Source organism: Athene cunicularia, assembly GCF_003259725.1.
Source record: "Athene cunicularia isolate RWA chromosome 2 unlocalized genomic scaffold, athCun1 chr2_part1, whole genome shotgun sequence".
NCBI lineage: Eukaryota > Metazoa > Chordata > Aves > Strigiformes > Strigidae > Athene > Athene cunicularia.
This window is the reverse complement of record NW_020799095.1, coordinates 59,431,322-59,446,627: the sequence shown is the minus strand read 5'-3', so window position 1 is coordinate 59,446,627 and position 15,306 is coordinate 59,431,322. Positions and strand designations below refer to the sequence as shown.

The 15,306-nt window shown below is 39.5% G+C and overlaps 1 protein-coding gene across 2 annotated transcripts in view; it reads right to left on the bottom strand.

The window, feature by feature from the left end:
- Positions 1-15,306, bottom strand: part of ELOVL2 (ELOVL fatty acid elongase 2) — a 43,639-nt gene that overhangs the window by 15,159 nt on the left and 13,174 nt on the right. For both annotated transcript variants that reach the window (XM_026843068.1, XM_026843069.1), the window contains exons 2-3: positions 13,592-13,655; positions 8,025-8,212 (exon numbers count right to left, since the gene is read on the bottom strand). In XM_026843068.1, coding sequence (XP_026698869.1) covers positions 8,025-8,212; positions 13,592-13,655 — 252 coding nt within the window. The remainder of the gene's footprint in view (positions 1-8,024; positions 8,213-13,591; positions 13,656-15,306) is intronic.

Genomic DNA, 15,306 nt, shown 5'->3' with positions numbered 1-15,306 from the left:
GGGATCTGGGGGTGCTGGTTGACAGCAGGCTCAATACGAGTCAGAGCTGTGCCCTGGCAGCCAAGAGGGCAAACTGCATCCTGGGGCACATCAAACACAGCATAACCAGCTAGTCAAAAGAGGTGATGATCTCGCAGTATTCAGTGTTGGTGCAACCTCACCTTGAGTACTGGGCCCCACAGTTTAAGAAGGATGTGAAGATGCATCCATAGGAGGGCAACAAAGCTGGTGACAGGGCTGGAAGGCATGTCCTATGAGGATCAGCCAAGGACTTTGGGCTTGCCTAGTTTGGATAAAAGGATGCTGAGGAGCGACCTCACTGCTCTCTACAGCTTCCTGAGGAGAGGAAGTGGAGATGGAGGTGCTGAGCTCTTCTCCATGGGATCCTGTGATAGGATGCGTGGGAATCATTCAAAGTTGCATCAAGGAAGGTTTAGACTAGACATGAGGAAGCATTTCTTTACCAAGAGGATTCCTAGAGAGGTGGTTAATGCCCCAAGCCTTAACAACATGTTTTAACTTGGTCAGCCCTGAATTGTTTAGGCAGTTGGACTAGATGATTGTTGTATGTCCCTTCCAACTGAAATAGTCTATCCAGTGTATTGTCTGTCTATCTGGAAAGAGTTCAGAAGGAGAAGACAAAAACTAATAATGGAATTAATATTCAAATAATTGAAATTCCTCTCAAAAGTTCAGAGCGAGAAGATGAACACTAGTGTTCCTCTTACGGGAAAAAATGGAGCAAGAGGTATCTTGAATTTATTATGTGTATGACTTTTTACTGGGTTTTCTCTAGGACTTCAGCCCTCAGGCCAATTAAAACAATTTGATCTGACTACTGTTCTCAAGTCTTGCTAAACTAAGGAAGGATACTAATCTATGTAGTAGAAAGAAGGGTCTAACTTGTAGTTCTGTGAATCACCTGTTTCCTTTGGCTGTAGGAGGAGATTTTTGTTAGTCCTTGTGAATGGCAGGGCCTCCCTGGATCTATAGACAGGGACAAAACAGTCCTAAACCCAGTTATCACAAGCAACAGGAGTCTAAGCAAACACTCAGGACAGCATCTCAGGAAGGAGAGAGGAATGACTTTGTTTTCTATGTGTTTTTTCTTTTAAGTAAATTTTATAATGAAATGCCTCAGAAGATTATGCGTGTCTAAAACCAGAGGCCAGATATTCACTATCTCACCTGACTTCCTTTTTTTAGTTTTTAAATTAGCTTCTTGACTGTAACATAGCTCAGTTCCACAGGCACAGTGCAATGCTACTGAGGCCTTTGAGCTTTCACATAGTAAGGAGATGAATAAAGTATCATTAATCAGCCTGGATTTATCATTAAATCAGTCTTAAACAATATCTAGAAAGCTTTCAGGCAGCTTTTCTGGCTAGGACATTCAATTATAAAATCACCTGTGAACAGTATTTGTTGAAGAATCTCTCTATATATAGGTTGCCTATTTTTAGACGAGCCTCCAAGAATTGTGGTGTAATCCCAGATTTTAGATGGGTAGCTGGGATGCAGAACAGCCTGTTTCCAGATTGCTGCTCTTGTGTCTTGAAGATCTCAAATAAATTGTGGCCTAGCAAGACCATAAACCCTGTAGGGAAGCAGATTGGGCTAGATTGTCCAGCCCAGGACTGGCAGATTTCAGGAGCCTTGTCTCAGCCCTGCCATTGGGTCAGTGCCTTGGTTTCCCCAAATGTAACAAGTTAGTAGTGGTATTGTGCCAAACAAGAAACAGGGTGCTGAATAGGAAACAACCCACAAGATTTTTCACAATTAAGATATTTTGTTGTCTGTCTTTATGATGCAGTCAAGGTATTTTTCATGGGGACAGAAATGTAAAGAGCATGCTTTGGGCTATGCCTTAGTGAGGCTCTCCATCTCTACATGGGTCTAGTTAGAAGTCCAATAATTGCATGCATGATGTCCCCCCCAAAAGACTGGTTAGTTCTGTAATATACTGACTAAGGTTTTCTATCCTGACTTGCAGTATGTACAGCTGGAGTCCATGTTGGATCTCTCATCCTGCTGGAGCATTGTAACTAGAAGGATATTGGTTATTCTGGAGTGTAACAAGTAAGTGGTCCCATGCTTTCTTCTTATTTTGAGGTCAGAAAGTTCATCTCACAGTGACAAAAACAAGAGCCTCTTCCCAAACTAAGTTTCCATAAATGTCTTTTTTTTTTTTTTTTTTTTTTTTTTTTTTTTGGTCAACAAAAACTCTTTCAAATGTAAAACCATGTTGTTGAGAAATTCCCAGGCAGTTCCATTTAATACCCCTTAAATAAACAGGAGACTGCTAGGAGGATTAGTGAAGTAATGACTTCAAAATTATTTGAACTTAGTTATGAATGATAATTCCTTTGTGTATTGCTGTTGTCTGGGGTAGTGGAATAGGCTAAAAAAAAAAAAAAAATCCCTTCTAGGCTTATTTTCCATTAAGCTTTGATTATATCCCCTACTCTGAATAGCTCCTGTATGTCGCTTTGTGGTACCAGTGACGGTATCAAAAGCTTTGCACATGTGAAAAACCTTATCGTATGAATTTTTACTCTTGATTCCAAATAAAATTCTACTGAATTCTATTTAAATGTGCAGGTGAGATCCAGATCACTGCCTTTTTGATGAACAGGCTAAATGTTCTACCTAAATGTGGAGCTCAGAAAGGTCAGTAGGAAAGACACTGAGAACTCAAAGGATGATAACTGAGAAGTGAGGACATGTCCAGATAGAATAACTGCAGGCAAGGAGAGTAAAGTCAGCTCATTAGCTCTCCAAACAAATTATTTGATCAAGATAGAACACCTGGGAATTTAACTCTATTCAGACAAAGTTCTTCCTTGCTCAGAAAAGCTGTTTGCTTTTGTCCTTACATTTCACTGCCTTACACTGTTCTCTCAGTGACCTTTTGCTGTCTGTTTTTTTTTCTCACTTGTCCCTTCTTCCAAATGATAGAAAAGTGCACCTGATCTCTTTTGCTTTCTCACTTTGTTCTTTTCCTCTTGCTCCTCTAATGTTAAGACAGTCTTTCTGTCCTAAAGAATTGCTTCAAAGGAAGCCTTCATCTCAAGCACCAATCCTTATGGATCCAGAATCATTCCTTACATCTCTTCTACATTTACATTTGCTAACTTCTGAACAATTAATGAAGGTGTAAACAATCATTTATTACAGTCTTGAGAAAAAACAAAATGTTTAAGTTTGATTTATATAGTAAAATTCTAGGACAGTTCAAATCAGATAAGATCTATGTATTTTTTTACCTTTTCCCATCACCTGCACTGTTAAAACTTTACTTAAACCTCCTGCTACTCAAGCTCTATCTTTTTAACACTTGCACAGTTAGGAAGTAAATTTTTCTGATGTTAGCCATTGTAATGATGGAATAAAACAGAGTTTAAGTGCTTCTTCTATTTTCAGTTTGTTATTTTCATTTTGCCCACTGTTATCCTAAATCTAGGCATTATACTGTGTTTTCTAGTCATTTGGTGAGATGTAATCCCAGTTGCAATGGTTAAAAACAGTGGCTGGTGGACCTGATCATGCCAGCATTGTGCTTCTTGACCTTTCCCTACTATCAGAGGATACAGAGAAGGTAGTTCTGATACTCCCAGGAATCCTCACATCATCTTTGCACCTACAGATCTGCAAGTCATGACTATAATTCAGAAATTTTATTTACTATGGGGTGAATATTCAGCTTCTAGAAACAGGTAAAGTGAAGGTAATCTTACTTGTGGGTTTTGGGTTTTGGGTTTGTGTGGGGTTTTTTTTGTTTTGTTTTGTTTTGTTTTGTTTTGTTTTTTATCCTGTAAGGTAAAAGACCTTTCTTCTGGCTTTACTAAAAAGGTTAATGCACTGGGCTTGAAATACTTGTGCAGTTCTGCTCTTTTCCCTTTGCTCTGAATCAAGGGGTCCTTACATGCATGTCCTGCTTCCCCACATGGATGTAGTTGCTTGCTATTACAAATCCTATGGATTTGTAATAAGTCTGTAAAGCTACCTGGGGATACAGGCAGCTTGAGACATCACACCACCCCTATGCTAATGACATGTATCTCTAGACCTTTTTAATCTGACCCAGATTGTGCCGGTGTCCTGCTTTTCTCCATGCCTGATCAACAAAAAGACTTGGGTCAGACCTTGATGACCAGCTGAGATTTAATTTAAATATGGTAGAGGTGATACTTACTGCTGGGGAAAGAAACATAAGACAGTGGTAGAGAATATGTCTTTTCCTGTTAATGAGAGAATCCTCACATGAGTAATTTCACTATTCAGAGATCAGCATTGGTCTCCTTCATTTTCAGTTTTAATTTATCACTGGAGTTGTGACAGTTTTATCCTGTTGTGAACTTCAAAGCCTTATTTTGGCCTCTGGTGCCTCAGACTACATCCCTGGAGTGTGGTTTGTGACTTGACTTGCATATGAAGTAATTTTAAAATATGCTCATAGACGGTACTTTTAAGGTCTTAGACCAAGATTTGTGTAGAGGAAAGACATACTCTTCTTCAGTGAAATTGCTAAAAGTTTTGATTTTTTATTAAAATAAAAAGGTGGTGATTTTTTTCTTTATGCAGATTTTTGACAGTGTTACTAGAAATTGTTGGGTCAGTAGACTTTTTCTGGGTCTACGAACACTTAATGGTACAGAAGACTGCACAACCAGTAACAAACTTCTGATGCAGGTTTCTCTTATAGCTGCAAGGGTGGAGGGAATTGTCTTCTGGACCCTCAGCAGTGCACCTGCAGCCTGCTTAATTTAAGCACAGGACTTGTGTCTAAACTTCAGGTACTTGAAAAAGCCATGCACCCCATATCCAAAACCAAGTGCTCCACTATATTCAGTGGGGAGAGGTAAGTGCCTTTGATGACTTCATGAAAATCTGTTTGCTGAACTCAGAAGTCTAAATCAAGGTCTAATAAACTGCCCTTCTAGGAAGCCTTCAAAACCACCTATCTTTCTTGACACAACAATTTTGAGACATCTCAGTAGGATGAGGGCATCTGAGCAGAGCTGTTTTTCTTTAGACCTTGTCCTTTGGAGATAGTGGGTATATCTGACCTCATGGTAATGGCACATCTTAGAGTTGTCCTAGAGCTGTTCCTCCAAGTACTTTAGGTATTGGTTGACCTTAGAGCTCATGGAGCTAAAATCATCTCCCAGATACTTCATATCTATGGTGCAGTGCATGAAGCTCTGGCTCAAAAGAGGAATCTGCCTTTGGAGGTTTAAACTCAGCCCTTTTGTTATGGCTCCTTACTCTAATCTTTGTTGTCTTGCCTTGAGGTTGTACAAATTGACTGTAGTCAAGAGACAGCTAAGCTAGGTCAGGAGATGAAGAACTGCAGCATAGGTACCCCCATCAGTTATTTCTCATTAAAGCTATCATGTGGGACAGTCTGCATTTGGACATACAACCTTTCTTTTGAATTAAATTTTTCTTTTGAATAAGATGTTCTTTTGAATGTTTAAGAAGCAGCCACTCTGTTCTGGAGCTATCACAGGAAAAGATGTGTGGCACCTCATAAACGAAAACAAGAAGAGAAAAGAACGCCATCAATAACTGGTTGGTTTGGGTTTGGGGATTTTTTTGGTGGTTTATCTCTATAATACAGATTATTATTTTGTAATTTATCTTGGTTAAAGGTATCAGGGGGGTTCAGGTGCAGCAGGAGGGTGGAGGAATAAGGCAACTGTTATAGATGTCTCTAACTAAGAAATAATCCTGAATAATACTCACTGGAGGGATCAGTTGTGTTTACATAAGAAACCACTGTGCAGGACGCTCTAAATATAGGAAATTGTTGCCTTAAAGAGCTTACTGTCCATAAAAGACAGAATAAGGGCCAGAGAGGAGCTTCAGAAATGAGACATTTTAAAATGTTGAGTCACCATGACTTTATTCAGTACTGAAGATGATTTCTGCTCTTCCATTTGCCTGTTGTCTTTCAGCAGGGATGTGCAAGCTGCCTCAGGCAGGTCTGCAAGTATTAACTTCCATTCTGCTCCTTCACAGGAGAAGCTGTGATAGGAACCAGGCAAGTAGACTATGAAAAAATGGAGCTGCTATTATGGAAGAGTGTTTTGTAGAGTGTAAAACCAGCCTGACTAACAGGTCAGAGCTAAGAGTGAAATCTGCGGTAAAACAGCTGGCAATGCAGTTCAGTCGTGATGTCCCACGGGTTCCTGAAAAATGCAGAATGTAGAGCTATGAGCCACTGCCAGCCATGCCCAGCTGCAGTCTGTGAGGCATAAATCAGCAGCCTCCAGCTACAGAATCAAGGTCTAAAGGGACTAATCTGAAGATTAATGCAATCAGCAATTGTCTGCGGCAAACTTAGCCTAAAGAAGGACAGGGCAGTGAGGTGGCTGAATGGGAGCTGGCTCAACAAAATTCCTACAAGGATGTGAAGGTGACAAAAAACAAGTTTGCTTCATTCGTGTGAGACATGCTAAAATTCTCTTTGTTCATTCATTTACTTGTGGCAGGCCAAATCAGCCTGCAAGGGGAAAGGAGCAGCTATTTTTGTTTTCTATTCAGTTAATCCTTTTTGCTGAGTTCTGCTACTGAAGACAGCTAGCTGTATACCTTCAAGCAAAACAGGGAATTAAACATCAAAGTGCTAATTTAAATTCTGGAGGACAATCAGTATGGACAATCATCAAACCTTCCAGCAATTGTGCTGGTTTGTCTTTTGCTGTGGGCCTGATTCTGCACTCTCAGGCACCCACAGCAACTGCTGAAACCAGTTTGAGCTTTGACCAGGATAAAGCTCTGTGTAGCACAATTGGTCCTTTGAACAAAGGCGCAAACCTAAACTGCTGTTCAGATTTTTGAACAGGCCAGTCACCTGATGTTTAGCTCAAATTAATTTAAAACTTGAAATCTTTGGGGTCCTGCTTGGCTTCTGCAAAGTTTCTTGTCCAGCTGACAGAACAGTGGGGTTTTGTTTTTCTCGTGGAAACTGCTGTTGTGGCCAGAAGCCCAGGGAGTAAGAAATGCTATGAGCTTGTGCAGGCAGGGCAGCAATGCCAGCTCACATCTCTGCGGGTCACACCATGAAATCAAGCACATCCTTCAGCCAGGGCTTCTCATGCCCAGGGCCACATTTTAAGCCAAGTCAGAAAATGTTTTGTGGGTTTTGTCTGTTTAGGTCTGCAAGTAATGGATGTGAACAGTTTAATATTATCACAAGGCTAAGAATGGGAAGCTCCCAAATAATATCAAAATAGAGACTTTTGGCTTCTGTGACCCACTGGGGAGGTGAAAACACATGTGTCTTTGCTGAAGAGCCTTCTAAGTCCTCTGCTGTCATAAAACTGTCAGATGCATTCAAGCCTCTCTTCTGATTCTGAATGGATCCTGATTTCTGTGAGCATGTTCCTGATAAGTACTTTGGAAATCATCTGTGTGACCATATTCAGCCTCCAAGTCTCACAGCACTTGGTTTTGGCAGAAGTGGCAGATTTTTAACATCTGTCTTTTACTGTCTGACTATATGAGGAAAGCTTCTTAGTCAGGAGAGCAGAAAATTAACACTGAATTACCAATAACATAAATAAATCAGTACTTACTCTCATCTATAAATCTATTCACATTTAAGCATGGGCATTTGTACATTAAAAAAAAAAAAAAAAAAAAAAAAAAAATTCCACACAAATAAAATCCAATCCATGGGCATATTCATGGTTGCTGAAGAATGAGGTGTAGGCAGGTTTCAGCTGAGCAACTGCTGCAGATTTAAATTCATGCTTGTAGACACTGTCCTAGTAGCAGCCAGACTGTCCCCAGATGTGGACTGTAGCTCAGGAAGGACAGTTGAAACATGCTGAGATCTAAGATGAGAAGGTACTGTACAACTTGCTGTCCAATTGCTAAGGGACTTTTCTTGATCTGAAATTTACTTTGCTGTTGATGTTAAATTTCCTAGCAAAACTGTCTGTTGCTAAGACATTTCTGCTAAAATCTCTATATTGCTCACCTTTCTCAGCCATGATGCATGGAAGAACACTTACCTCTATGAGCATGTACAAGGAGAGCAGTGTAATCCCAAGGTTATACACAATGAGGTGAGCCCTGAGAGAGAAAGGAGGCCTGTCCTTCATGAACTTGTTGCCCAGCCATATGCAGAGTAGGTATGCTCCAGTAAGGAAAAACGTGGGAAGGTAAGAGTCCAAAAGGAACCATCCTCTAACCCTGGCATCTGAAAAGAAACACATACAGCAGGCAATTGAAAAGGCTATGGTAAAATCTTGCTGAAATGAGGCAGATAACATAATGAAAAAAATCTGCTTAAATGCATGAGAAGGAATCTGCCATGCTTTGCTCACAAGAGTGATCCATTCCTGTCCAAAACTGCATGCTAATTCAGAGAATGTGCTGAAAACTGCATGGAATTCCCTAAAAATGTAAGGTCACTTAAATCTCCTCATTTTAACAGGAAAGAGAAAATGAGAAGAGGAAAACATTCCTATATGCTTTTTAAAGTTTAATTTAATGTTTTAACTTAATATTTAATTAAATCATATTTTAATCTGCTCAGTGGACAGTTTGCAGATAGTATTAAATACAAAAGTATGTATGTAAAGTTGTCAGTTCATACATTATGCTAACTTTGTATTTGCCATATAAGTATGAAGTTATATAACATTTGTTAGAAAACATTTAAATAAGGGGAAGATTTTTCAAAAACATTAAATATGAAAAACACATGTCAAATGTTCACTTTGATGGTTATCAAAGATATCTGGCAAGGTAAGGGCTTGCTTTCTCACAGTTTGTCCCATTTGTCTGGTGCTGAAATGAAATATTAAGGTCAAATCCTGCTTGCCTTATTCACACAAGTAATCCCATTGGCAGTAATCAGATAGTTCAGTGTATATGAACAAAGCCTAATCCTATATGCCAATTTGGAGGCACCACTTCATTGTCCTATGAGCAAGTGGATGTCATGAGGGAAAGAAGTGTAGTGGGTTTTTTTTTTAACAAAATTTAGAGTTAATTTTCCACAGCAATAGTCTTCAGACATTTATCTATGAAAAGAACAAGGGGCATCGTGGCTAGTTTTTGAGACAGTTTACTTTAAATCTGCCACAATTTATGGAGTAAGTGAAGAAGTAAGTCAGTGAGAAGCTATTGTGTAGGTCACAGTAGTCCTTTCTGCTCTTAGAAGCTGTTTAAAATTACTTATATTTTTTTACAATGACCAAGATTATGTTAAAAATTGTAAAAGAAGCAAAACTATTCACATTGCATGAAAAAACATTTTACTGTTTTTCCACATGTGTTGAATTTGGAAAGGACTGGGCAGTGGATGATGCACAAACCAAATGTGCCCAAGCATTTAACAAACTCTTGCCAATTGCAATTTGTTGTACTGTATTCTTTCCAACTACTTTTTCCTCAGAAATACATGCATACAGGTATATGTAAAGTGAGATTTAAAGTGAGTTAATCTGTTTATGAAAAAGACTATGAACATCAGCCTTCTTTCTCATTACAGTCTTCCTCCGCTTCCCACCTTACTTCCATTGCAGTGGCTATAACATTCATCTGCCAGATTTGGACTCCATTTGGGATGTTAGATGTTTTGCAGGAAAGACTTTCAACCAGACATGAGTTACCATGGAATTCCAGTGCTCTCCTGGTTTTGATCCTCCCTTCTGGAGTGCCAAAAACCTCTAGGAGGGGAGAGGTGTAGGATTAAAGCAGTCGTGACAGCACAACCACCTATGACAAAGCCTTCCTTTAGGATGGCCTTGCTTGGCTGTGCATTACCAAGCTAGAATGCCTGTTTTCTGTCTTCAGGTCCCAATGCCTACTTAAGATCATCTCAGTGTGAGAGTAAAACCTTTCCAACAGCCCCCTTAAAGTTCACAAGCCACTTGTGAAGCTCTGGAATGGATACTTTTGAGGGGATTCTGCTTTCATGTGGACTTCAAACACGTTCTCCTCCCATTCGGGCTCTAAACAGGCACAGGAGTCATAGGACAGGTAAAGGTTGTGCATGTAAGTGTTGATCTAGTGTATGTTTTAGGAGCATAAGGATTTAATTATTTAATTGGTATGCTGATTGAAGAGGTAGAAAGCAGTCATGTCAGCAAAGCTTTTATCTAAAGAAGGGTCTCCCCATCTGAGGATTGCAACACTCAGTACATAAAGGTTACTTGCACAAAGGCCAGCTGGCATCAGCAGATAATGAAACAGCGTGTTTGCTCAAAGAGTAAAAGTAATTGGAAGAGAGGAGAATACAAATTAAACAACATTAAATGCTGCCCCAGTGTGCCCTCAGAAAGTTTTTACTCTTCTGTGAGTGGCTACAAGCATGTGGCCTGATCCATACAAAAGCAGAACTTGTGTGTTTGTTCAGGTCAGCATGTTGGGTATTTTTAGTATCTATCCTATTTCCATTTCAAGAGGAATTATTAAAACGTGCACACTTGCTCATTATTTTCCACCGTGACCTTGGTACCCTGAAGGGTAAAACAGTTACTGTCAGAAAGTGGTTTATAAAGGGTAGCCAAGGAATGTGACTATTTTTTTTACACTTACACCAATCCTTGAATGACAAGAAGAGAGAAGTTTTTATGTGGTAGGAAGGGAGAGGAAAGTGAGTGTGTTTCAAAAAGTTATTGGAAGAAGGAGAGATCAAAAGTATTTCTGCTGACTGATGGTTCTATCTCCATGTTCAAGTACTATAAAGGTATGCTGTCACTAAGAGAAAGGATTATTTTTACAATGTTGAACCCACACAGCATCTAAATTTGAGACCAAGGCAGTGAATAAAGCCACAGTGTGAAAGTGCTGGACTACAGCAGGGAAAGGAGCAGGCGCCCACAAGCTCTGATTGCTCCATGAATAAGCTCATTCACAGTCACTGGCCGTGATGTGCCAGACTCTGAGGATGAAATCTTGGCTCCTTTGAAATGAGTGACAGGCCTCCCGGGCTCTTTAAAGCTGTCACGCTTTTATCAGTGAGATTTAGAAACATTGTGATTCAGGCTTCTGTATAGCTTTGGTCAGTTGGTGTCTGAGTAGATTCAGAAGTTTTCAAGTGCAGAGGTAGATGGTTTTGCACCAATGACTTCCTACTGTTCATACTCAACTGAGGAGAGGGAGGAGTGCTTATTACGTTATCATAACTTTATTAAAATATATCTATTCTAGACCACCTCTGTTTCTTCCACAGATAAAACAAGCAACCAATTAACTACATGTTGTTCCTACAATTCAATATTCCTTAATTTTGTGTAACATGAAACAATACTCTGCAGATGAAGGCAACCCTGGAACAATATAGCTATTTCATTGTTTCTCATTTTGCCTTGAGCCTAGATAATCTCCTATTCAGAATAATATGGACCAACATCAAACTGCAAGATCACCTCTTAAGAGTTGCAACTAATGGGCATCTATATGGCTTCTGTTCCCTGATTCAAAGGACTTGGTCTGCTACTTCAAAAGCAAACATTGAGGTAAATTTGTGTACAAAGTCCAGCTGACACCAGTAAACAAAGGCACAAAATATATATAAATCAAATTCAGATATTTGATAGTATGCCCCTTATTCTAGTAGTGTAGTACTGCAGCTTGTGTTAACCCAGTACAACTAACGTGAGCAGAGGTTGCCTCTGGGAACTAGTGTGTGGCTCTCTGTCTCTTCTTGTGCCTTCAGCCCCATCTGATAATGATGACTAAAACCAGTAAAGTGATACTAGTGTTTCAGGAGTTACTACCTAAAATATAAACCATAAACACAGGATTGCTTTTTAAAAGAATAGAGCACTGATATCTATCTTTTAAAGCTATTTTGCTGCTGAATGAAGCATGCACTGCGGATAAAAATTGGTGGAAAGAAGGGGAATGATTTGTTGCTTTTAGACATTTGGGGAAGCTATCAAGAACTTATTAGACTTTCATTTGTGGGGTCATTCTATCCAATTTAAAACTGCTTGCAGTTTATTGCAAATTATTTAGGCGTATAACCATATTGGAGGGAGCTATGTTATTCATTAAATGTGTGATACTGTGTCTTTATACCACCAGTTAAATTGAAGATCATAGTGAAGAGGCACGGACAAATAGATGTTATCTTCAGTATTGATGTCTGGCAAGGGATGGTGGTGTACTTGTCAAGTAATACAAATAATACTTGTTTAACTAAAGGACTTTCTAAAAGCCCAAAGGGATCTGTGTGGTGTTCTTTATTGGATTAACTACAGTGTGTTCCTTCAAACAATTCATCCAAGACCAGCTAGGAAAGAGGAATGAAAGAGAAAATCATGTTCATTTGAAATAAAAATAGTAGTACTTTTATGTTTGAGATCATATTTCTTAATATTAAAATGCACTATTGTACAAGCTATTAATAAATCTTATTCTGTTTTAATCACTTCTGCTGCAGTTCCCAAGCTGTTCAGTGTTTCTTCACCAGAAATGTTTCTTTCCAGCTTTACTTCTACTGCAGAGATGATGGAAAAGATTTTGTAGCCAGCCAGCCAGCTAAGAAAGATGAGAATTTCTTAGTACTAAGAATGCTACAACTTTCTTTCCCTTGTCCTGCTAATTAAGCAAGAACTGTTTCTGGGATCTGGAGGACATTATTGCAACAAAATGAAAATACATAAGCATATCTCCATCCCACATGGGCAGCAGTTCTGGATTTAACCATGGAGAAAAGTCTGCAAGGCTATTTCTGAAGTTGAATGTTTAAGTCCAGCCCTATCAGCAGCAAGGGGGCCTTACTTCTCTGAAGACTGTCTGCTGTCTAAGCACCTGTCTTACTCCTTTCCTTTAGCTGCTTGGCTCTTAGCTCTGACTTTGGTGCTCTGCCCTCACCTTGCTGTAGCCTTTCTCTTTCTGCAGTCCTATTTCAGGTTTGGTTTGGGTTTTTTGACTATTACTTGTTTCAGTCCTAACAAAGCACAAGGCACCTCCAAGCTACGGTTATTCAAGTTATTCTTGCCCAAACAGTTTTGGGAAGCAGAAAGATGCATCTGTTCCACCCTGTCTATTGGTACTGAAATTTTGGATGTGATCCTGCAGGGTGCTAAAAGCCATTTCTGGCTTTGCTCTGAGCCTTCTTCTGAATTAGGCTATTTGATAGGGAGCTGGACCAAACAATAACTGGATTATGAATGAGAATCAGTCTGAAAACAGATCTTCCACTTTCAGAAAAATCCAGGCTTTCCATTTTTAAAATATACATTAGAATGTAAAACTGAAATCCTCTGATATTCTCAGAAACAAAGGACTCACAAATCTAGTGACTTTAAAAAAAAATCAGTTTCATTTCTTCTTTCACCTGCACTATAATCTGTGTTTGGTTTTAATTTATACTAAAGATAATATTATGTCAAATAGTCAAAACAAAAATCTGTTGGCTTTCTATAAATGCAGTGCACTAAGATTTCCTACACTAATGGTGTGTTCCTGCAAATACTGTGATCCTGCCTGGTCCACGTTTTTCAATGAGAAATTATTCAAATAGAAGATTTTAACGGCTTCTATTTTTTAGAATATTTTTGAGTGGTAATCTGGATATGTGTTGTTTCCTAAAAGGGCTATAGGTGGAACAGCTTACCTCGAGGTCCAAACATATAGTCCACAAACGCATTGACTTCCTGGTCAAAAGCTTTCAGGTGGTCCTAAAATTATAAAAAGGATATGTGACAAAGACATTATCTGATGGCTCACACAGAGAATACAATTTTTAAAACCCAACAAACTGGCGAAGATCATGTCATGCTCAAGTATTTCTGAAGTATGCAACATCATGTCTACTGAAAAAAAATCAAACTTCTTTTAAAATTAATTTAGGGCAGATTGTGGTCTAGATAACAATAGAAGCCTCCTTACTGGAAAAATGCCCAAACCAGAACTCTCTAGGAAGGGAAATTAGGGTTTTGCAAATTTAAAAAACAAGTATCACAGCAAACTGATCTGTGATGATGGATTTCACTCTAATAAAGATGCTTTTTTGTTCTGTTATGTTTCCTCAATTGATTTTTGTGTGTGTGTGTGTGGAGAGTAGCTGGTGATTCTTTTGGTAAGCTTTGCAAAGCTGCCTGTTTTCAATCAGCCTAGTGACATCAGCTGAATATCTCGATGCTTTACTATTAAAGAAGGAAATTTTTGGGGTGAACCAACTGAGATTTCTGTAAATCAAGCACTGAGTTCCTAAAAAAAAGTCTGTATGAGAACCCAGACTTCCAGTAATGAAGTTCAAGCCATGTGGGGAGGGAGAAAGAGGAAGCAGGAAGAGGAGGGCTACGTTACACAGACATTGTGTTTTGAGGTCTTGGTCAACAACGCTGCTAAACTATCAGGCTTAGCAAGTCTGTGTCTGTTTGTGACTGAGTTGGGAGCTAAGCCATGACCAACACAGTCCTTGCCTCAGATGAACATGGTGGCCTCTCCAAAATACTTCTTCCTTTCTAATTCTGGGTGGTGGCTTCCTGCATACTGGTGCCTGAACAACTCTTTGCCACAAGCCTGAGGTCAGCCAGGTTCTTCCTCTGCTCCTTCCAGTAATGCCCTGCTGGGCTTGAGGAATTAATTTCAATGCTGAGTAAATGCAGCCAAGCTGAGGGGAAAGATACAGAGTGGTGCTTCGCATCTCAACAGGGCAAGAGCTGTCAAGTGCTGTGTGCACTTTTGAACGTCAGATATCATCACACCAGCCTGGGCTGAAGTCACCATTAGCAGATCTGCCTTGTGAAGAACCACATTTGCAGCCTGATGCCTCCAGCATTGGCTTCTGGATTCCCCTGCTGGGGCTGGGTCACAGTCTGGGCAGGGAGAAGCTTCTGGCATTCCCAAGCCCCTTGTGTTTCTTCCCCTTTTATGTTGTCAGGATATTTAAAGGGGACAGATTTTGTGTGAATACATAGCAGCAAGAGGTTCTGCAGCATCTGAGGCTGTAAAGGTCTGTCCCTGCAAGATGCTGCTCTATGCATCTTATCTTAAAGAAAAACCCAACAAACCCCCCAAAATTAAAAGCATATGTATTTAAAAAAAAATAAAAATCCAACCAAACCTTGCTCTGAAAAAGGATAGAATGAAATTGATGATTCATGATCTAAAAAGTTTTCTCATACTTCACAGCACTGGGGAAACTAAACTAGCTTTTAAGAAAGGGCCCTGACTACTGCCCCTGGAGAAAGGTATTTTCTCAATTTCTATGGATGGCTTCTGTTATAGGAGGTGGCTCCATTTCCAGGTGCAGGACCTGTGCAAAAGATTTCTTTCCATTTTTACATCCTCGAGCTATGCAGTTTTTCTGCTATTATTTCATGA